Source organism: Sturnus vulgaris, chromosome 1, assembly GCF_052056855.1.
Source record: "Sturnus vulgaris isolate bStuVul1 chromosome 1, bStuVul1.hap1, whole genome shotgun sequence".
Classification (NCBI taxonomy): Eukaryota; Metazoa; Chordata; class Aves; order Passeriformes; family Sturnidae; genus Sturnus; species Sturnus vulgaris.
The window spans coordinates 100,975,718-101,001,016 of NC_142243.1; the positions used below are offsets into that span (position 1 = coordinate 100,975,718).

The 25,299-nt window shown below is 36.9% G+C and overlaps 1 protein-coding gene across 1 annotated transcript in view; it reads right to left on the reverse strand.

Moving 5' to 3' along the window:
- Positions 1–518: 518 nt before the first annotated feature.
- Positions 519–25,299, reverse strand: part of DOK6 (docking protein 6) — a 249,953-nt gene continuing 225,172 nt past the window's right edge. The window contains exon 8 of the mRNA XM_014870907.2: positions 519–11,193. Coding sequence (XP_014726393.1) covers positions 11,054–11,193 — 140 coding nt within the window. The 3' untranslated portion in view covers positions 519–11,053. The remainder of the gene's footprint in view (positions 11,194–25,299) is intronic.

Below are 25,299 nucleotides of genomic sequence, written 5' to 3' on the forward strand. Positions count from 1 at the left end.
GAAACACTTTTACCTAGTAGGTGGACTCTTAAGTATCAGTTTTAGAACAGCTCTAATATGCAGAATGGAGCTGCATATGTTTACATAAAGTTAATTTGGTCTGAGAAATCTATGTGAATGAAAAGCTTATGTGACAGGATGAGAAAGAAAATGTGTTTGATGTTGTCTATGTTCATGGGTTTTGCATCTCAAATTGAGAACTCTATAGAATAATAAATACCCATGATTTTCCACACAGGAGGTGTTATTTTGCTGCCGGGCAAACAGTGCTATTCAGCTGACAAAAGCAAATGTATCAGGGCTCCTTGTACCCAGATTTAAAAGTATGAACAGCAGCTCGGTATCTGACAGCTTTGTGGTTTTACAGGCTTCTTGCCACTCACCACAGTAATTTCAGTGTTTTCTTTTTGGGGATGCAATTGAAGAGTAGCCTCTGTTCTCCTCTCCCACTCTTTCACCCCTTCACTCCCCCCGCCCCCCCATGCCCAGAAGAAAACAAAACAGGGAGACTCTGTCACTGTCAGGTTATATTTAATAATTTATTATAAGGTTTAATTGCGCAAAAAATAAATGAGAACATGGAAGGTATATGAGTAAATGATGCAAAGCAGAAGAAAGCATGACTGAGAACATTTACAAAACAATACACATACATATGTAGTTGTATGTGTGCATATGTATATACTCTGCTGAAACCTACAGAAGAAATCACACAGAAATTGAACAAACAGACGAAAAAAATAAATCCTTAAACAAACAGAACTAGAAGGCAGACCTGAGAATTAGGATCTATGCATCTTTTGGCCTTTTACAAATCTGCTGAATTACTGAGGACAGAATCCCAGTTAATGAAGGTGTTACCATGACAGCTGATAATCATCTATGTCTGCACACTGCTAGCTGTGTGCCTGGCCCACCTATGCCTGAGTCCACTTTTCTCTTGAAGCATACACAAAAATGTTGGATGTTCGGGGTTTTTGTTAGGGTCTTTTTTGAAAGGGGTTAGTGGTGGAGGCATCATGAGTCTGCCTACAAATCAGGTACTGGCTCTGCTTGGCTGGCTAGGAAGAGCATCACAGCCTGACAGTGAAAAGCCCATTTCGTGCAGCCTTCTCCAGTGGAAAGCTTTCTTCACGTGCACAGGAAAATAGGAGCCTAGGTTCTTCTGAGAACAACATGGACACAAGGCTTCTCTTCACTATTTGAGCAATAATAGTATTATGTGATTATTCTGTACTTCAGCTGAAAATCTAAAATCCTAAACTAAAGTGTCCTTTCAACTTAAGCTGAAGACTTAAATTGTTCAAAATATCATATACCATTAAAAACACCTTGTTTTTGGTTTTCTGTACTCCTGAACAAGGACACGTTGCAATGGCTGTTTGGTTGCTTTTAAATTTCACTTGCTGAAGGTTTTCAGATATACAAATGCTTGAATGTGAAATTGATGAGGAAACACAGAACTGTACTACTAACAAGTTGGTTTATTTCCTGAGTTATCAAATGCCATAGCAGATAATTCTAAGTTGTGCACAGCCTTACAAATGAAACCTTGTAGCATTGGGTCATTTCTTATGATCACCCTGATAGTAAAAATGCCAAAATAAAAATGTAATGGATTTGATTACACAGAAGGTCTTAATTGGAGTCCTGATACACAAACATCCATAAGCTGAGAAGATGGTATTGTTTTACTGCTTTTAGGGACAGTTAAAATACATGCCTGCTTTACTCAGGGTAAAAAAGGGGAGAGGTTGAGGTTAAATATCTGGAATACCAGATTGTTTTGATTATTTGTGGTACTGCCCTTATTTCTTTTCTCTCTTGGTACTTTCAGCTTTTCTTTTTGAAACAATTCCTTATTTTTGAGATTTGAAGAGAAAACAAAATCTGTAGTGCACTTTTTTGCAGGTATGTAATCTGTTTTAATTCAAATTCCGTAAACATATTAGTTCTACCAGGATAATCCACAGGGAAAATCACATCACACATAGCATAATAAGAACAATATGTTATTTTTTTTTCCCAAAAAACAATCCCAAAACAACAGTTCCATTTTTGTACCATAGTAATATCAGTGAACAGCAGCTGAACAAGGGACAAAACCAAAAAGAAAACAACCCCAAACTTATCAATATTTTCATTGGTTTAAAAACTAGTAAGTTACATACAAGAGAAACTTCCAAAAGCTCAATTTGAAATGCAATATTAGAACTCTTTAAATATTTTATGAGTTTGGCAGGTTAGGACCCAGTAAGAGTTTGTTTGCTGTTTGGATTATGTAAATAGACTTTCCAGTGTAAACAAACAATTGTTTATTGCTGCTTAGTTTCAGTATTTCCCATAGATTTGTCCTTTCCTTTTGGATTTTTTTTTTCATTTCTTTTTAATAAACTCCACCAACTGTAATTTTAAAATTTTATGTTGAACAGTTTCTGTGCTATTTCATGCTGTACCACTCACTCAAATAGTTAAGAGAGAGGAAAAAGGAATCAAGGAAGCAAAATGACACAACCATGGATAGCAATCAGCTCAGCATACCATCTAAACTGCAAAATAGTTCTGTGGGTTTTTTAAGGTCTTAGATACTTTGCTGAAAGGAAATAAATATAATAAAATGTGTTGTCATCAAAAAAATTGAGTGTTGATTACCTTAAAGGATATTCTAGGGTAACTACCATCTGTGTGATTTGAATGAATATATGAGATTAAAGAAAGGTAAAACCTTTTCTATAATAATAAAATTAATCTTTTTCATTGAGTCAAAAAGGGGAACATTTAAATTTGATGTTCAAAGGAATATTCAATGATTAATAGTACAATGAAGTTTTTAAAGGGTGTAAACTCACATCTCTTTGAAAAAGACTTCTGAAAGTAGGAAAGGCAGTCACCAGAGTTTGGATCAACAGGAGGAAAAAGAAACTCACAGTCTATGAAAGAAGGTGAAAGTTAGAACCTATTATTTTCTTTATTAATTTCAGACATATTCCTTTACCTTAAAGAACTTCTCTGACTGTAATATGTTCATGATACTGCTCCTTCTGCTAGTCTTCTGCTCTCCCTTGGCTGTGTGTCTTGGAGTAAACCAATGTTTCTGTGAGGAAACAGGCTGTTTTGAGGGCTGGACCCACCAAGGAACACAAGAAGCTGGACTCCTCCATACCCCCACTTTTGGCAGGGTACTTCAGCAATTAACCCTTTTTATGACCTCCACCTAACCTAAATTCCCCATCCACCTTCTCTGTTAGGCACCTAAATGTTTTCACAAATGCTCAGAAATAGCTTGTTCCAACTATACTGTGCAACTTCACCACCTGCCTCCTTTCTAGGTCTTATCCCAGGACTGGGGGACAGGAGGACAGGACCAAGGAAACACAGCAGGCAGAACAGTTGAAGTATAGCTGCTACCAGCATTTGTTAGGTTACTCCAGAGAGTTCCAAATATGAAATCTTACTTCAGAAAAATGAAAGATTTCAGATTCAGAGGAGATTGTTCAGAGGATTGATCTCACTACCAGTTTCATTCCCAGGGGTGGGTTTCTTTGGTTTTGTTTGTTTGTTTGTGTAGGGTGGGGTTTTTTTTAAGGACAATCATTATTATTTTTGTAATCATAAAGATGTCAGGGCACCAGGACTCTGATTTTTCAAATTTATTTTTAAATCTTATGTGCATCATGCTCCTTTAAATATGCTCTGTTATGGAGCTCTGTGGAAGTCCAAATCAATGGTATTTATTTACAGTAGCTGAAAATCTGCCTCAGTGAGTACTCCCTAGTGCAATTTTCTTCAAAGCTAAGATGCTCAATAGGAGTTAATCCTCTGAACAGCTTTGTAAGTCTGACACTAAGGGTTATTTCCAAAACCAGCCCATCTGTCTACCAGACAGGTGCTAAAATGTTCTTTTAGGCTTCAGACCCCAGGAGTAGAAGCTGTCCGCCAAGTTCTCAGACTGTACTGTTCAAGGTGTAAGTAAGGCAACCTAAAAGACATTTCCAAAACACGCAATTCCTGGGGAACCGTGTTGGGCTAGAGCACAGGACAGACCTTCACAGCTGTGCCTGCTGGGCTGTGGTGTCAGGATGGGTGTCAGGTGTCAGTGGGCTCAGGGTGACCCCACTGCTCCTTTGACATCTCAGGCAAAAGGTTCCACCCTGAGGCTACAGACCCACAGCAGTCTTCCAAACACTGAACTGGACCAGGCTTTTCACTGCCACGTGACATCCAGCACCATACCTGCCAAATCACTCAGGAAATGGGAGACTCTTCCCAGCTCTCTCCCAGCCTGCATCAGACAAGTCAGCAAGCTCTCTCCCCTGCCCTCTGAAGCTGGGCTCCTGCACAGAAACAACTCATATTTTTAGGATGAAGAAGAGCCTGCAGGGCTTGGTAGGACACTCCTCCACCAAGAGGGTCTTGTCTCTGCTTTTGTCCCTATTTTTTTTTTTGTTCTTTTCTAATAGTACAATGCATTGGGAGTTAAGAGAAGAGGAAGAACATCTGGATAACCATGGGATAAACAAGTGATGAGTTGGCCAATATTTCCTTTAAAGCATGGGAGCCTCAGGAACATTGAGACAGCCTCAGCTGTGTGAGCTCAGATACTACTGGGGCAGGCTGCCACCAGGCCACAGGACTGACTAGTGCCATTGCTCTGACTAATTTCTTGGCCCTGATTAGGCTTGATTTATAAAGCTGTAGATTTACCTTACTACGTGTGCTATAGTCTTACAGTTATATATCCTTACATATAACTTAGGATTTAATGTTTGAGCTAGAAATACCAAAGGAAATGCATACAAAGCTATTTAACACAAGTTTCAAAAGATTATTTCCACACTATCCATATTGTTAGCCTGTGTAGTTAGATAAAATAATTAATATAAATTACTAGCCATGGCCGACATATTTCTTGCAACCTTATGCTTACTTAAAAAGACAGCTTTGTAGTTTTAGAAAAAAAACCTCAGTGTTCTAAAGGGAATTTAACACCTCTCTTAACAGTTCATTAATTGGATTGTTACACAAATAATTCATTTGTAGCATTAACTACTAAATTTTATAAAATTATTTAAGTGATCAATAGCTTATCATACTAAGATATAAACAAAAGCATAGTATCTTTCTTTTTCTCTTCAGTACTTTTCTTTTTGTGCTGTCTATATGTGTACTTGAAAAGAGGAATGTATGTTAGAAATATTTACATGTATTAAAATTAATCTCTTTTAATATCTTTTTTTCCCCTCTGAAATAAAACTGTCTTAAGCAGAGATTTATTATTTTCTTTGAAATGCCTACAGTTTACCCAACAATGTTAGAATGGGAAGAACTTTCCTGCAGAACTCTGTCAGAACATTTTGTAATTAGAAGAACAAAGGTTGAGCACCTCTGTATGTATTTTTACGGATTATAAAGGAAGATATCACCCAGAATTCAATGAGCTGTGAAATTTTCTAAATCATACTTTTGACAATATCTGGCTGCAGTGAGTTCCTCAAATCAGAACAATTTCAAAAATTTCCTGTCACAGCATCTATGGAAACTCAGGAAATGTGGCAATTAACATCCACAAGGATATTTTTTTTGTAATTTATTCTGTTTTAAGTATAGGAGCAGTGATGAGAATAAATGTTTAACTGAAAGCCTTTTTTTGGTTTCTGGTATGGAGTTGCCAAACCAGCCAATTAATTTTGTCCTGTTTTCTATGCCCACTCTGTCTTGCTATCATACAATTTTTTAAAAGACTCAAAACAATGCGTCAGCTGACTAAAACTTAACTTCATTCATGTTCCATTTTCTTCAATAGCACCAGTTCACTAGCAGATTGTAATATTTAGGTTTCTAAGCACAGTGCAATTTAAATAATTGCTGAATATACAGCACCTTCACCCATCACCTTTTACTGTCTTTTAAGGACCTGGACAGGGAGACAAACTTATTTTTATAACAAGGGAGTCAATATTCTTTGCAGTTTCTTTCATTCCACCATAATCCTATCCTTGTTTCCAATATACCTCACCTTTTTATCTAAAATAAAAAGTGAAGAGCATTTAGTTATAATATCAAGAACAAACACAGAACTCTTCATATAGTGCAAGACTTTATAACTGCAGAATTCATACATCCAGCCCTTTGATTTTAAAGTTACCTCACTGCAGTGGTGGTGCACAGCCATTGTCTTCTACTTACAAAACATAAGCAGTTCTCTGTGGTGAAAAATGTAGAATTCTAATATATCCTGTTGTGTAATAAGTGTGTTTGGAAAGAGTCACAAGTATTTGAATGATATATGGAAAAATGACATTTTTCCGGTGCTGTTGGATCTATTCTCGCATTCAAAGAGCAGCTTTTCACACTTTCCCCACTTTTCATTCCATTCTGTGTGTGGATAAAAGCCACACTTATTCCTTTGCAGCAGGTATAAAAAGGAGCCAAAATACATTGATATTAAACACTAAAGGAGAGATTAATTTGAACTCATTACTCCTTCCTTTCCAGTATTTTGTAAATAATTCTATATTTCATGCTAAAATGCACAGCCATTCAAGACAGTTATATTTTCTAGTGGAAAAACACCCTGCAGTTTCTAGGTTACCAGATGAAAACTAGCACATGTGGCTGGTGAGCTAAGTCTGAGTAGAGGTTTATATGCTACAGGCTGATGGTCTTTGTAAGTTCCTAGAAATCAAATATCTCACAAAACCCTACTCCTCATAGCATTGCCTTTTAGACTGGAAAGCTGATAAATGCAATACACAGATATGATTAATGATTGACCTTTTTTTCTCTTTGCCATAAGCAGCTAAGGGTCGTCACAGATTGCCTACACTTAGCAACTTCTAAATAAATGGGTACCTGAAGGCTGTATTTTCTACTTGAATTATTGCTATAGAGAGCACTTTAAAACACTTTTGCCCTCAGATACTCAATTTCAACCCCTCTTCCAGCAGTCTTATTAACTTAGAACAAAACTTGATTATAGTTTTCTGCACCCCAACAGGATTTCTATGCATGTGTTATGGAATGAAGTATTTTCCTGAAATATCATGCTAGACTTTTGACAAAACGAAAGAGAGCAGCTACTGTCAATGTCTCAACAAACTTCTTTGGTTTGTCAATATATTTTCAAGCTTTATTTGTAGCTTTTGTGGAACAAAAATGAAGGAAACAAACCCAGCAAAACCTCCCAAGGGCAGAACTTGATACATGTGACCATGTGCCTGCCACAAAAAACTAATGTCTAAATATTTGCTCAGTAAAACAGCAAACTCCCTGCTACAAGAGAGTCTCCTTTCTTTTACCTTTACATAGGCAGATGAAATTGTTTCAAGGAGTATACTCACAATTTAAACCATAAGTAATGACATGTAGCTGTTTAAAAAACGGGACTATTCAAGTTCCTTAGCACCATTTGATGATTTATTAGCAGTCTGTTTCAATTTCACCTTTTCTGCACCAAGTGACTTCAAAATCAAAAGTACCAGCATGCATCAATCTATAATATTCACAGTTAAGATATATTAGACTATATTTAGTAAATGCCATGTGTTATTGGTTCATAAGGGCGAGTATATTGTTATCAAAGAGTGATTTCAAAAAAATGTAAATCACGGTTACAATTATATATTCATAACACATCCTCAGAACCAGAAATAAAAGCGAAAGCTTTATTTTATTTCTTCTACTTTATCATGTACTAACGCTAAGTTCCATTTGTACCAGCTGCACCTGGTTGCCACTGAAGACATTTTGTTGCCCTCCATCCTTTCACAGCTCATTAGCTGAAGAGAGAGAGCAACTCTTGGGTCAGGAGTAGACGTATTATCTGTGTGCCCTGCACAGCAAGAAAGCCGAGACTGGAACAGGGTCCCAGGGGGTCCCTGGCTCTATTTAAAGGCCGCTGTAGTCTCTAGGCAGGCAGCTCTACTATGTGTTCCAAAAGAGAGTTTTCCTTCTCGTGGAAGCACTAGGAGCTGTACAAAGTAGTCTCAGTGGGCCATCACTTAGGTTATCAACAGGCATATGCCAAGAATTAAAGCAATTCCATGAAAACAGAATTTTTCCGGCAAACTGTTGTCACAGTGTCTGCCTGGTTCTCATGGAGATTTTCTGAGGAACATTTGTGGAAGCTATGTGAATACACCGATGTTACAGTGATATCATCTGGTGTTTTGGAGGGGTACTAATGACAGCATCCACTGCCTCCTGAATACTTTTGTGCTTCAGGTTATCAGTTGTCTTAGACTGTGTTAAAGTACATTATAAAGTTGCATCCTCATTTTCAAATTCTACTGTGCTTGTGTTTGGCCTCTAGAAGAAATAGCTTCCCAACAGGTCAGATTTGCTATAGATTGGTTGTGTTCTGCAGCTTTGTTCAATTTTCTGTATATTGTATGAGACCTCACAGGTATTTTATAAATGTTGAGAAGATGGTTGCATTATGCAATGAAAATATTTGTATATTTGAAAATATTTAGTATAACTGCTTTATATGGCCATATATATAGCCAACACTGCTATAATGCCCCCTTCCCTCCCTTTTTTGGTGTGTTTTCTTTGAAAATAGAATCTACATTTTCATTAACTTGACAATACTCAGGTACTGCATAGGAAGGCAAAGTCACAGACAGCAACTGTTCCCCAGGAAACGAAAAGAGAACATTATATAGATCTTATGCTTTTAATCGAAATACAATTGAAATACTAGGCTGAGGATTTAGATAGGTTCTTAAAGTATATGGACACTGGAACTATAAAGCAGCTATGATATTCTCCTGTTTTGCTTTTCCCCCACTTTTGGACTATGTAGAATATATAATTATTAAATTACTAGTATTTAAGTCACAGAGGAAAAAAGTTACTTGGACACTGCATTAAAACCTATAGAACATATTGAAAACTTAATCTAAGGGGTTTCAAAGAAAATATATATAATTTTAGGGCAAGGGAAAAAATCCCAGTTGCAAAGGAATAAAAGTAATTGACCACTTCCCCAAAAGGCAAATATTTGGCAAAGCTGCACTGAGTAACAGAATTAAACCAGCAGAATATCTATCCTTTTGAATCACATTTTGCATTTAACATTGGCAAATTGGAAATTTTCCCTAAGCAAAATGTCAGCCGAATCCTTTTCTTAAATGAAAGTGTGAATGAAGAAGCTTCCTTGATGGGTACAGCTCTGAGAGCACCATAGGTGCAGTGCCCTGACAGCGTGGGAGAGCAGTTTTTCATTTTAGCTCATCAAAATACTCTCTGTAGGGAGTCATTCTATTCCTGAGTATGGCAGCACTGTGAGAAGGAAAAGAGGTAGTGAATGAGACGAGGAAAAACAGGAAAAATAAATAAAGATGATTCTGGTGGGGTAGAACTGTTTCATTCAAGTGGATCACAAAGCTTTTTTATTCAGCAGCCGTTCACTGAGGTGTAGAAAGCTGTAAGTCTGCAAGGTCTCTTAGCTGGGAAGATGGTAGGAGAAAAGCTGACCATACTGTATCAGTAAATGTTTAATCAAAAGCAGAAGTTTCTTCCATACCTTTTAATACATATATATATAATGTGCATATATAAAACAACCCAACAGCACTTTTTCAGTTAAATTATAGTACATAAACCCGATTGTTTCATTGGAAAAGAGTCTATGTGTCTTCTCCTTGATACATTTCCTCAGCCTGTCCTGAGAAACAACCAATGGGCTGAATCCCTCTGGTAATCATGGCAATTGTTTCACACTGGGAACAGAACACAAGGCTCCTCAGATCATACAAGAGGGCAGATTTTTCTCCTCACAATTTCAAACATTTCAGGGCATCACAAGGAGTACATAAATATTTGATAACAGTTACAAAAATCTAAATGTTCAGGATAGATAAAATTCATTCCCCACCTACAGGTATGCCTTCCAACTTATTCTCTCATTACTGATTACAAACACCTACTACAGTTCATTTTTTAAAGACGTCTTCCAAAGACAGAAAATTTCCATTGAGAGGTATTCATCCTCCTTTTGAAAGTAAACAGATGCTTGACACATGATCGTACAAGATACAATGCGCATCTAGAACAGAAATCTGAGAAGGAAACACAGAAAATCAAAGTAACGCTGACCAGAAAGACAAGACCAGAGCTCAGCTCTACCATGTCTGGCCCAGGTAGTTGCCAGCTGGGCAAGGGGCCCACTTTGTTTTGTCTGAAAAACAGTTTTCCCGCTTTTTAAAGTTAGGCTTGCAGGCATGGTTACCTAAATAATTTGTGAACAAGAAGACTTTGCAGCAGTTCTGAGGACAAGACTGTGCTGCTGATAGGGATGTTCACAGCTCTTAGGGGCATCATGAGAATTGCACTAGTAAGGGATGAATTTGTGCCCCAGAAATTTAAGATTAGAGCTGGACCAGACAATAACCTTACCTTAATGCATCGAACCCTATTCCCAACAAAACATATCAGCCTGCTACTCCAGTATTTGTTGGTGTCTGGCTCAAAAAACCCAACCACCCTCTAGGGCAGTGAGTGAACCCACTTGTATCCGAAGGTGATCCCGCAGCACTGATGCTGCATCTTGTGTTGGCGACATTTCAGTGACTCCAGTGGGAATTGTAGGCTGTGGCAAGGACCTACAGAGGTTGTGGGTGAAGACAGGCTGGCCTGCTGCTGGGGGCGGGCAGGAAGGCCCCAGTGTCAAATGTGCCACTGCAATGGAGCCCCAGAAGGGACCTTCTCCGGTCATGCAGGAACCTTCACACCAACCAACACAGACCATTTGTTTCCACCACTTTCTTACAACACAGACGTGGCCCCCTTCCTCCCTCCCCCCAACCCCCCAACCCCCTCTCCTTTCTGAACATACTGACAAAAGGAACGGCAAAATAAATAAATAAAGACTTAGCCTCTGCTCCGGGGAAGCCGCCTCTCCAGGTTTCCGCATTGGCGGTGCCCCGGCTGGAGCTGGTAGCCATCAGTTTTCACGGCAAATGGTGGGTGCAGAGGGGGCCAGCAGCTCCCTGGCCCTGGCAGGAGGCTCCAGGCTCAAGTGTCCATCTTTGCCAGCAGTCCCCAGCTGTCATTGCACCAGCCCCGAGCCGTAGCTGAAGGCGTAGCTGCTGGCCAGCGACAGCGGCTGCTGGTGCTCCTCGCCCTGCTCCGACGGATAGCTGGGAAATGTCTGCGCCCGGGACACCTTTGCTGAGCCAAGGCTGTGACCTGCAGAGGGGACACATGAACACAAAAGATCTAACTGGGCTCCGAAGCCTTTTGCCATGGACAGGCTCCAGTGGATTGATTTCATACTGTCCCACGGTGGCTGGAGAGCAGACTTGCTGCATTGGGCCCTTCTGGGGCTGCAGAAGAGGGTATTCCCTGTGGCTGACAGATTTCCAGCCAAGGCAAAGGATCCCAGACCCAACTCAGGCATAATTTAGGGTCGAAATTATTTTTCAAAATTTCAGAGTCACATTTGTGTATTTTCTACTTAATAAGTCTTAGTTATGTCAGTTAGGACTGACTAATAACTAGTGCACATCTTTTTTACCAAAACTACTTCCCATGAAAGTAATGCCAGGGGTTTCAAAGGGATTAGTCCCACAAATGCCACTTCATTTACCTATTGTCCTTTAACATGATGCCAGTTTGTCAGGTAAGCACAGCACCACTGTCATTCCAAAATGAACTGGAGGTGGGATATGGTGCACATGGCAGAATACTAGTTGGGAAGAGGATGCGCCAGACGCTTTTTCAGATGGGCTTGTGAATCTCATACAACCATTGTGTTAACCAGCAAGATGGGAAACCACATGTGAAAAGCCAGTGATGAAACTCAGGTAACCCTGATGACCCTGATAGTTTTCCTATCTCATATTTCCTTTTGAAATTGAGATTTAATTAATAACAAAAAAATAAACTCTCAAAGTTCATATCTTCATGCAATGTATCTTTATTTTTTGTATTTTTGGAAATGTATATTGAAGCTTGGATTCAAAATAGTTTTAAATAATGCTTTTAAAAATTTGTTAACACACTTATTATCTGTAGGATTGCAAAATTATATTTTAATGTGAACCACAGAGATATTAAAGAATATCTGAAATAGTATAGACTCAAATACTAAAGAATTCAACTCATGCTGACATGTTTCAAAACACTTAGCAGCTGGCCCAGTAGTGCTGGAGCCAAGGATGATCACCGGATTTATGAAAACTTTTCCTAACTTGCATTTGGAAAAGTTTGATCATAACGTGTTACTGACTTCCTCATTAAAAAAAACCCCATGATTACCCCTGAACATGAGACTATCAGAGCAATGCTGGGACCAAGACAGAAAAAAACCCCAACTAAATGAAAAATAGAATAAAAGGTACATCCCAGTGGCACTGAAGACAATAAAACCAGAATCTGAATTCCCAGTGGCATGTTAATGATCATAAAATCCCTTTCACAGCACAAGCAAGCAGGATGAATTTTTAATGTGTATTTTTACTATTCATTCATTGGGTTAAATTGACATTGGCTACCAAAACTTGACTGAGATTAAAGGTTTAAATTTTTTCTGCTTCAAGAAGCTTTTGCATCAAACTGAATTAAAATTTATGGTGACTGTGAGTTCTGAGCTACACATTAGTTGATAATGTTTGTGAATAATCTTAAAGGTTTTATTGCTTTGACCAACTTTTAACCATGATATTAAATAAGGCCTTTATTCATTTTTTACTTTTATTTGGGATTACATCACAATTACTGTCACTTTATTTCTTAATCTAATGCAAACCTAAACATGAGAAGATGAATGATCCTAGATTTTAATTTTGTGCTCCAAATCTGCTGCATTTTCTTCTCAGGATGTAAGATCTTGCTTTCCTTTTATCCAGAAGCTAGAATCATATGTCTTTTAAATGCCATAAGGAACTGCTAAACCAAGCACATTTTTTCCTATGCAAAATTTGTCTCTTTCCTACTCATAAAGATAAATAAAGTATGTCAAGGTATAACTTTCCTTCATTCTCTTCATGTATTTTATCCAAAGAGTATAAAACAATCCTTGTGACAGCGAGCAGGAGTAAAGAGACTTACCAACCACAGAGTTCCCTAAACTCACGCCTACTTGTGTCATGTACTGTATCTTGTATAATTAATTTTAAATCCACTTTTGTAGAATAGTGTAGCTTTAATACAGTGATGAAGAATGCCCCTAATACACTAATTTCTAGATAAGGAATTCAAGCAGTGTCTTAGAATGTGGAAGATGAATTTGAACCTATGAGGGTTAAAAAGGAAATTAAATTCAGGTAATTCATTTCCTCTCTATATGCCCCAAAAACCTGCATATCCCCTGCTGTTCTTTAAAAAAAAATTGTGGATGCTAATGTCACAAGGGGTAGTTTTTGCTATTCTGTAACCAAAGGGGCTAAGGAGGAGAGTTCTTCTCTCCCAGCTGCTAGGACATGTAGTGAAAGAGAAGAGAGAGAGAGACAGACAGATGGAAAAGATTAAGGCATACTTTAACAGAGCCAAGAGGTCTAAGATAGCTGGTTGAAGCTGAAGCTGAAGAGTATGACTTCAATCTATGAATATAATAACAAAAAGAATAGAGGACATTGGTTCAAATAAAATGAGAAAGCTATAGGTAAAAGAAAATTGGTGAATTTTGAAAGAATGGATCTAGGCAATATATTTACTTTCAACTTATATTTAAAAAAAAGTAATTAACTATGTTAATATACTTCGACAAGCATATCAAAACTGATGGTGGAAAAATAATAAAATAGTCCAAAGATTCCAAGTTGACTTAAGACCTCTAAATAGTAAATTTCCAAAATTTAGGACATTTTTCAGTTTTTGTTAAAATTCAGCGTATCACATACTGGAAATTCTATATTATAATAGATCCTTTTATTTTGATTCCTAAATATTATTTTAAGATTCATACAGCTGATCAGCCTTATGGTGCCCTAGGTACTGCAGTGTCAGCAGCAAGGATTTTGAAACTAAAGATACAGGTAAAGTTTTTGCAGTAAAAAATAGCTTTCTAAATTTTCTGCTTCAGTCATATTTGGGCCTTAAAAGGTTAAGAGAGAAGAAGAAGAAGAAGAAGAAGAAGAAGAAGAAGAAGAAGCAGAAGAAGAAGAAGAAGAATACTGTTTGTTTGTGGATTTTGCAGCTCTGGTACCACAGCTGCTTTTAAGAACACAAAACTAACTCTTCCCTACAATTCTTCTGAAGTCAGCATAAGATGAATTTGATTCACACAGATTTCATGACCTGAAGATACCAATAGAGCTGAGGGAGGTTTTTTCCCCCATGGCTTACAGAGGAAAAGTTGCTTTTTTTTCCTATTTCAGGACAGGATCTTGGAAACATAAGTATTATTCAGCCTGATTCATCCTTTATTCAAATTTACTCTCAGGATTATAGAATGCAATGAAGCTGCAGTCCAAAGCAATTAGGTATGAATGATCCATCAAGAAAATTTAATGTAACCCAGCAAATTACATTAAATTAGATTTTTCCTGATCTTAATTATGTTGGAAGCAGAGGCAGTATACACAAGAATCTTATTTCATGGCATGGTGCTTATTTATAACAATTCTTTAGAGGAAAAACCCAATGGTATCCTAGTAACAGCAATGACTGATGTAGATAAAAGTAGATCGATCACAACTTCTGAGAGAAAACTTGCAGTACTAAGCTAAATGAAAAGAAAAAAAAAAAAGAGGAGAAGAGATCCAGGGATAAGGCTTAAAAGCTCCCTTACTGCTGCTTATTGGGAGATGTTTCTGTTTTAGACTCAGAATTCAAATTCTTAACCAGAAGGCAGGCGCCAACTCTTTTTCTTTTCTAAATGAAATAAAGGTCACTCTTTTCCAATACAAGAATTCAAGGGATTCTCATCCGATGTTCTTTGGTTAAATCACTCATCCCTGATGTACGAGTCCTGTGTTAAAATTCCCCTCTGCCTGTGGGTAGGGTTCAACATTACACTTTCTGTGGAAAATCAGCTGAAAATGTTCCCTTTCTGCTCTGTACTGACACCGCCGCTCACTGTCCCTCAGCTGAGCTATTGAGACTGAAAAGCTGCTTTGTAGACTGAAGCACTTTGGTCATCTGGTTTGCAAGAGCCCTACAAATCTCTGTACTGGCAAAGCTGAGGAGCAGGAACAAGCAGCCAAGGGGAAGAGTTATCAGGCTGGTTTCCCTGCCAGATGGTTTGTTTGGTGAGTGATGACCTGTGAGAGATGTGCCACCAAATGCGGGAGGATGCCATCGCCACCAGGCTGCTCACAGCTCTGATGCAGGGGCACTTTTCAAACCCCGTGACTAAGCTTTTCCCATAAACATCTAATATAAGTTTATGTTTCTGCAGTACAGTGATTAAAAATTAATAGAAACAGAGACTCCTGTGTTTCAGCTTCTGTTGCAGGCCTTTAATTACCTTATATGAGATAGCCATTAGGTAAAAATAAAGACATTTGCAGCTGCACAGCAAGCTTTCATCTGGGATTTCATCTGAACAGATGACTTTACAAACAGAAGGATGTACTTCTAATGCATTTCTATTTTTCTTGGTAAGAATAATAAATTTATTTTTGAAAATAAAATTTGATATTTCCATTTCCAAGATTATGAGCACAAAATTGAAGTCATTAAATTAAAGCCAATTGGATATCTTTATTAGTTTTGTGATTTTTATTTGGGAGTCTCTGAGACTTTATGATTGCAAGAGTTCTGTGATTGCTATAAATGTTTCTATAAATGCTGCAGAAAAACATGTCTGCTCAAAGAAAATTTCTATGAACCAATCAGTACAAGCTAAGAATAAATAAAGTGAATCAATTGTTCCATTGTAAAGCGGTAGCTTCTTCTTAGAAATATTAATTGGAAAATTCTGTTGTTCACAATAAACAGAACAATCTGGGAAGCAGGGAAACAGAGATGATGATATTTTATCATTACACAAAAGGATAGTGCAAGAAGGTGGAAAAAACCCAATTAGCTAACAGATGTTTCAGAAATGGAACAATAGTAAGAAGGAGTTAGCTCTATGTTGTTTCCTCACACAATTCTCACTGGACAACATAAATGCAACTCTTGAGCCAGAAAAGTTCCCCAAACTAGTACCAGTGTTTAATCTAGATTTGCATTCTCCAAGGACTTTCCCAACAGCAGCTCCTATTTATAACAGAGGAGGCCCGGAGATTGCAGTGAAGATCTCATTTGAATGGGGAAATTTGTCTCAAAGTGCTTCAACCTCTGATAGTCTTTGCAGCATTTTTGCTAAGACACAGGACAGAGTGGGAAAGCCACTGTAGCTATGCATTGAAATCCCACCAGGGAAAATTAAACTCTTACTGAAAAAAACTAAATTTTATGACTGCTTATTTCAGATGGAAGCTTTTATCCTCTAAGAGCTTTTGTTGCAAAGAAAGAGAGTCCATACTTTATTCTGGATAAAGAAAAAACATTTCTCCAGTAAACCCCTCTACTTCAGTCTCAAATCAGTTAAGTGGCTATTATTGCATCAAAAAGGATACTTTCATTTAAGGCAGAAAATAAATGATTGCTGCTATCCTATTTATAAATTGATACTGGTTAAAATTCTGCCAACTCTCTGTATTGAATATACAGTGTCTTCTATTGAGCAACTGATGACAAAGCAGCTTTTCCTTTTCTGCTGTTAGATGATTGGAATAACTAAAGCAAAGTTTCATAGCAGGACAAACTGCTACAAAGCAAAACATTTATTTTGCAGTAATGATGCAGTTGGATTGGAAGGGCATTAATTGGTACAGCAATTATTATGCTGTCACTCACAAAAAGATGCAATGGAAGGCAGCAGATGGAAACTGAAAAATAGCATAAACTACATTACAGCATATTGATTTCTATATACTTATTGAAAGTGAAACTGTGGGCCTGTTTCAGTTCCAAATAAAGAAATACAAATTTCCCTTTGAATTTAACTGCAGTTGGAATAAAAACTCCAGGGAGCACAGCTGGGCTCCAACTTTCATATATTCTAAACTAATTTTGGATTTAATTTCATCAGATACATATATCTTTCTGGAGGGAGAAAGAATATCAAGAAATCTAATTTTTAGGACCTACTTTCAAGAAAATGGTTAAGTTTGTTTATTATAAATACTTTTGAATAAAGCTAATTTAAATTGAGAATAAAATACATAGGAAATATTTGAAGAGAGTGAATGACAAACTCTTACCCCCCCTTTAAAATATTTCTTTTCCATTCTTAATTGAAAACATTTTCATTTTCCTCAGAATTTGAAATAAAAATAGTAACTTTTTTTCCTGTAAAGCATTGAGATTAGTAAGTATCTGAGTAGATACATGTTTGTAACAGAGCCATATCACTTTCCAGAATTGGAAGACTATTATTTAACTTAAAAGTTTTTGGCATTATCATCAAGTCCTCTTCTAGAAAAGAAGGAGCTTTACATATGCATGCAGAATAGACTGCAGGATTGCCAGTTTAAGACCAGTAAATTTACAATATGCTGATTTTCAACATTCTAATTTTGGCATACGAATACTGGAGCTTTGTGAAGAGAACGTCTACATGTCAATATTTTGAAACACAGAAAAATTGTTTCAATATCTACAATGTGAATTGCTTGTAAATATTATGCACAGGAAAAACAAGCATTATTTCATCTGTACCCCTACCTAAAATAGCAGGTATTTAAAAGCACTATCTTGAAACATGTAATTAAAGCCAATGTATTGACTGAAGGCCAGGTCAGCTTAATTGCTGCTGTGTTTTTCTGGGAAGTGTTTTTATACACTTGCTGTCCTGCTGCACTTAACTTGTGAATCACCTACTTAGACTATCACAAGTTGATGTAGCTCCTGTGGTAGAAATATTAGAACATCAAACACATCTGTCTTAAGGATGAGTAGGTTTATCTTGCTCTCTACTTTTAACTGGTTTCCATTAGGATTTTTTTCCTAATAATGCATTTATATGTGTTAATAAATAGAGGAGACTTATATAAATCCCTAGCACCTAACATCTCTACCCAGAGCAGGGAAGGTAAGTTATTTACACATCTCACATTACCAACACTCCTTTCCCTTTTTACTCATGTTTCTGCAGCCAAAATCTGACACATATTTGGAAAACTGATCTATTTTACAAATTATATCTCTTTGACTTGTGCTCTTCTATGTATTATCTGTAACTGTAGGCCTGTGTGCCTGAACTTCAAGGAGATTAAGTGAAAGAAAGTGGAGCAGCATTTTTTGTAGTTTTGTGCTCTGAACCTACGTGCAGGTAAGCATAATAATCTTGTACTTAGCTTCCTTATGTTGTCTTGCATATAAAGACCATGCCACTCCTTGCAGAAATTAATTCATTTTGTCTTTGCAGCTTTTTATGCTTGTGCTAATGTTGTAGCACTAAATCAGCCTCTTCCCACCCTCTGTCCTGAGTCCAGCTCTTTAACTATGCCAACACAGTTGAAGAAGGTTCAATCATGTTCCCACTTGACACAAAATTAGGCCAAGGTCCAAATTTGCTACCAAACAAACAAAATTTTCCAGATGAAGACTCTCAGAAAGAAGGATTTCTGAGTTTGGTTTCATGGATTCTATAGAAGTGAAATTTTGTGCAGTGATACTTTCAATTTTTAGCTTATTGATTTAAAAGTATTTTTCAGGGAACCCGATAGCCTGGCATTGAGCAGCCTCATCTTGCAACCCAAACTATTCAGTAACACACTGAAATACTTTCTTTTCAGCCATTTTTCTTGTGAGAGAAAAAAATCCTCTATTAAAAAAGAATCAGTTAAAGAAATTATTGAGCTGCTCTTCCTGACTTCCACTAAGTTAGGAGATTTGCAGGTTTCTCTGAACGATTACACAGATGATCCAAAATTAGTGTGTATGGAGAAATGACTGTGGTCAAGATTTTGTTTTGTACTGAAAGACACGGGCATCATGACCTTGAAGAAAAGCTTTTGACAGGAAACGTGGGCAGTTTAATACTAAAATGTATCAAAATGCCAGCAAGTTAATTAACAGCATATAAAATCTTGAATGAGTGCCCTAGCAAAGCTACCTGAAAAGGTTGAGTACTTCATCCAAGGTGGCTAGCATCCCTGGCCTAATTTATCCTTTAAACCACAGGCTCAGTCAACCAGAAATGAATATAGGACCGAATATAAAACATCGCCACAGAAGTTGTAAAATCAAGGTTTATAATGAGAATTCTAGCTGCTTCTGAACTTGTGCCTGTGCCAAGTAAATTTATTTCATTCACCACGAAAGTAAACAAAGACTAAGCATTTTTATACGTAATACATACAGTTTCACTTTCTTATTCAAGCTCAAAACTCAATGATCTTTTTAAACAGAAACTTCACAAAGCAGACATCCCATGCTGGTAATACTAAGGAAAAGAAAAAGGTAGAGGATAAATTTCTGCAAGTGATAATTTCCTTCACTTCAAGGAGCATTTGAATGAGATCCAATTGCAAAATGCAAGAAATAAGAAGAAAAGAATGCTCTGGCCCTAAGTGCATATGGGAAAGGCTAAAGTGGAGGAAGAGACAGCCGCTAGGGTAAATTCCAACAAGAAAATTATTTTAGTGTTTATTTTGTGTCACGGAGACATAAAAAAAACAACAAAAGAAAATACTCAGAAAAATTAACCTGCTCCTGGGATAATTGAAAAACAGGAAGAATATAAAGCTAGTGAAAAAGGAAGCAAATGTGAAGGATAGATAAAATTGTGTGGATTGAGTTACATTTTCTTAAATATTTTTTCTGCTGTCTCTAAATATGTAGAGCTCCACACTTTGCTATCTGCTTTTGGCTCCTGGGTAGAGCATGAAGCCATTATGACAGTCAACTGATGGTAGATCTCTGGGCAGAAATTGGTTTGGAGAATAATTTTCTTTTACATCCTTGCAAAGTGCATGCACCAAAATAATTTAAAGCTATGTATGTAGTATTATCATCCTGGTTTACTGATTTGTCAGCTCAGTGTTCACTTTTCCCTTTCTCTAAATGTTTATGTTGTGTTTTTATTACAGCCGAACTAAATGCCCAGTCAAAAGAGAGATTTTATCAGATAGATTGTTAAAAAATCAACGCCTAAATCTACCACTGATGTAACAGAAAGCAACTTACTGAAAAATTAAATGTAAAAATGCAAATTTATACATTGCATATCACTTTGATGATATGGAATATGTCGCTGTTAAATATTTATTGCATTTCAAATCATGTTGACATTTCCCCTCGGATACACTATTCCAGAAAACACTATACAGGCCTGATGAAATTCAACTGATTCTACAGAGATGGAGTGAAACTGTGAATTTCTAATTTAATATTAGAATATCTAAAGCGAAATGAAGGAAAAAATTACTTACATCCATAAGAAGTGTGGAGTGTGGAGATAGTATACTGCCTTTGAAAAGGAAGTACTACTGGGGGCTGACTGATCAGTACTGTTTAATCCTGTGGCTGTTATAATTCTGCTGATCTTTAATGTGGCCAATATTTCCTAGCCTGGTAGTATTTTCATTATAAACACTCCATTCACAAAGATTTATCACTAGCCTATAAAAAAATTGCCATAAAATGAAACTCAGCACATCAGGTCTGAGAACAAAGTCAGAGAGCAAATTTGATCTGACAGGATGGAGAGAATACATTTTTGACCTCATTTTATGTAAGTAAAATACAGCCTTGATTGGAAAAAAAATTAAAAAATAGAGAAAACATTGGCAGTCAGTATAGCGTACATTGCTTAACATAAGAAAAAATGGGGATAAAGGAGGATTTATGCCTGCTCAAATGGATATCTATTCTAAAAAATTATATTCTAAAGACAATTTTATTATGTGAGTAGAACATGAGAACTAAACACATATAAAGTCTAAGACATTCAGGTAGTACATCTGAGACCTTCCTTTTGCACTCCCAGCCAGTTTCTTTGCATACCTGAAGAGCCAGGGAAATAGGGAGATTAATGTTAGCAAAACTAACCCTTAGCAAAAACTAACACACAAAAAGGCAAATCAAATTACAACACATGTTTTATGTATGTTCGATTTCCACCGTGGAGTCAGATATGCTCCATTTCTGGGCTGTTCAAAAAGGCAGGAATACCTGGCTGTTGGAAATGGTTCTGAGGTGTAACAGGACCATTGTTTTAGCATCAGCTGTGCCTGAGATTACCTCAGCAAATGGTTGTGCTGCAGAGTCAGTCCTGTTTGAGCCATGCTAGAGCTTTCTGCTGCACAAAAGCAGCAAAATTCATAATCTGGTTTTGATCATTTTTTCCTCCGTCTGTTACAAAACTCAGAGTCATCCCATTACTGCACTTCCCTAGAAGTATCTGAGGACAAAGTGCTGTTCAAATTCTAGACAATGTCATCCAAGAACAGGAAAAACTCTTGGACTCTGGTAGTGTCTTTCCTTCAAGGAACTTTGTATTTATGTTATAACACAGGAAATTAGTCTTGCTTGTGTGTGTTTTTCTGGGAAAAGAAGGAGGAGGGTGGTTTGTGGGAGATAAAAAACACCTTTCCCAGTCTGGTAAAATTAGTTATTCAAACCGACTAAAGATTTTCCTTTTTTTTTTTTTTCCTGCCACCAATGAGAAAAATTCAGAGATCTCACATTAATATATGCAGACATGAAACACTGCTTTCAGAACTTCTACCTTTCAAAATCTACTTTTTTACCCATATATTAAAAGCATTTCTTAAACCATTTGTTATTCAGATTTAGGCTTTCTATGAAATAACTTTCTGTGAAATTGTCCTTAGAAATATTCTTAAGAAGACCTTAATGTGATTACATGTTACAACTAGATAATAAAAGTAGATACCATGTAAAAGTGAAATATTGTGTTAGCTGATAATTAGCTCTCTGGAAATGTTAAAAAGTTTCCTGAAACCCTTGAAGGCAGAAAGGCATACCTCTCCACCAGTTCTAAAGGAGACAGGATTTTTTTTTTTTAAGTGCAATTTGAAATTATAGTCTGTTCTTAATAAGACTTGAGACAGCAGACACAGTACACAAAAAATACAGGAATGGATTTTATGACATGTATTTGAGGTATATTTTGAGGTGTTTGGTAGTAGCCATTGGAAGCGGTTGAACAGCTAATGAAATGGATGGAATAAAGGAAAGGTTTCTGTCTGTACTGAGTTTAACAGCACTCTGAGTTCTTTTGTTCCTTGCAGAGATTGCATATATAAAATATGTGGCAATAAGGCAGTTCACAGAGACTAAACAAATTATTTTTCTCTATAATTTATTCTCTAAAATAAAGAAGTTTATTGATTTTTAGATTATATAAGTTTAATTGGAATAAAGTAGATGTCTAAAACATCAATGAAGCACTCAGGAAAGTTAATCCATTTTTCATGACTCTATAAATAATTTCTTCTAGCTGTAAAAGCCTTCAATTACCCACCAGGAAATCAAAAACAATGGCTCTAATTCACTGAGGGATGCAAGTGATGTTCTTTTGCTTTTTTTCCCTGAAAGGGAATCACTGTGATTCAATGTGAACAAACTGTGCCATTTTTATCAGACTTGTGTAACAGCAGAGGAAATGAGCGGAGGTAAATCTGGTAAGGGGCATCAAAGAGCTCGATCTGCTTGTTTCTGGAGATGGGAGGAGCCCCTTTTCCTTTTTCAGACAACAGAAGAAACAGTTTAAGCCAAGGCACTTCCTTCCACACCCATCTCCCCCCACAATAAGCAAATAAACATGACATGATAACCAATGGTAATGGCAAAACACACTGAAATTACCACCCACGTGCCTTCCTTGGAAATTCATTATTAAACTTGTAAATATTCTGTCCCGTGTTTTGCTTTTTTCTGTCCCTTAGCTGTGGATCGTTTTTTGTTAGCATTCCTTTTGTGGCCTCTCAAATCACAGAAGCTGTTTGAGCAGCACAGCAGCAGTCCCTTCAAAAGACTTCCTTAATTCCAGCTGCTGGGAAGAGAGTCCTGACAAACCCAATTGACTGATCTGCTAAAGCAGGAAGGGGCAGAGAACTATCACCTCCTAAATTACATTCATCCTGCCCTATCTCACTGCCTGTTAGTTAAGTGTTACTAAAGCAAGCCATGAAATGACAAAAAAAAAGTGCCCACAGCACAAGACAATAAGCAGCAATCATATCAGAACACGACACGTACAAAGTAATTACACTTCATAGAGACATTTAGAGAAAAGTGTTACATTAAAGCAAGGCACTTTACTGATGGCGATTTTGCCATTGGCTTTAACTGGAAAGAATTATAACACAGATTTTAAATTCATTATGAATGTCTGCAGTTGTAGCACACAGGTAAGAGATGCTGAGGTGAACAAAGAGGAATTAATCTCCCAGAGGGGTTGAATGCTACAGATATTGGTGGATGGTAGAAGTTTAGCTAATAGCAAGATGGATAGCATGGAGCCATCAGCAGTAGAAGGGAAAAAAGGGAATATAGAGGACCAGCCTCACAGTTCCTGAATGAAATCTCTGGAATTTCTTACATTTGACTAGACCATCCAGTGCTCCAGTCATTTGCAGTCACACAGTGGCATGTGAAATCCAGAAACTGCAGCTCAGACACAAAAGAGATTCAAACCAGCTTCTACCACCACGACTTGCTGCCTTTTGTGCTATTATTTTTCCTTTCAGTGCCTATTATATCAGAGTAGCATATAATGTGGAAGCATACAATATGTGACAGTATTCCTGAGTTATGGTACTACTTTTCCATGAACACTGCAAAAATTATTACCTTGCATGTAAATTTTTAGGTTTACTAGTACAGCTCTAGAAGGAGGGAAGTAAATAATAGAATACAAGTAACTTTCTGGCTGGACAAAAAAAAAGAGAATTTAGAGACCTGAAAATCAGCTGTGATTTAAAAGAAGTTAAAGTATGAATTCAGCAGAAATGACAACTCTGCAGGTACCATATCTGGTGAAACATGATATCATGCTTTTACAGTAAGGCAAAATGGCAGCTTGCAAAACCGTGCTGTATGAGGTACTGGCTTCAGGTTGCAATAGTAAAGCCAAACTAAAATCAAACATATGTGTTCTCTATTTTAAGAGTACAGTGAGGACAACCTAAAGGGGAACAACCGAGAAAAACAAACAAAAACCCAAATCCCCTAAAAAACCAATTTCATAAAGCAAATTACTTTTAGTTTTTTCAATTTATGTCTTTATACCCTACTCCTCCCTGGAGCAATAATAATAATAATAATAATTAAAAATTAGAAACTGTAAAGACTTTTATTCATAATTTTTTAAAACAAAATAAAGTAGTAATGTGTATTTCTCAGACTGAGGCATGAGATAACTCTTATAGAACATGTATGCTATTAACAAAATATTGATGGGTATTTATTCCACAACCAGAAAAAGAACCAAAATCTTTTATGTTATAGTTCACACCAGTGATGACTGCACTATCCTGATTATTCAGGACACTGATTCTGCATCACAAAATCACCATATTTACATCCCATTGCTAGAATTTGTGGTTAAAATAATTTTCTTTATATAGTGTTGCAGCTGCAGATATGAGCATTACTAAGGCACAGAAGAGGGAGCATTCCATGATTCTTGGAGAGCTTTGTATCTCACATGATCGTTGCATTCTTTTAAGATTTTATATTTTCCTTCATAAGTGGGAGAATGGGATCCAGTTAGTTACTTCCATTTATGTCTCTTTGCAATGAATATTTAATGAAATACAGCAATGGCTACAGAAGCCTCTAAAGCAGCTCAGAAATTGAGGTACTACCTCAAAATGTCTGCAAGTCAGTACAACAATACCTGGCTTCATAAATTCACTTCGAAAAAACAAAATGAAATAAGCATTTTTTGCTTTTTGAGAACAGCTAGATAGTAAAAAACGAAATTTTCTGGGATGTGAAATCTGTCTGTCCATTTACCTTAGAGGATAATCTGGAACCTAATTTAAAATGCGACTGGGGAGCTATCTAAATTTTAGAAGGTATTCAGACCTGCTGCTGAGGGCTGTGAACCATATGCTTTGTGCCTATAAATGTTTCTCAGACAATACCTAGGGATTTCAGTAGAAGCAATGAGCAAGGGGAAATCCAATTTTTATGTCTTTGGTAGAATGACAAAATAGCAATGACTCAGGCAACTGGACTGTCATGATCCATTACAGACCCATCCTATCCCTACTAAATTGTTACTTTAAGAGCAAAAAAAAGCAAGGATTAGCAGCTAGGAACGCAGTGAAAAATGCAATGTTGCTGTTTCTAACAACCAGCTAGTATTTGTCTTCATTTTAA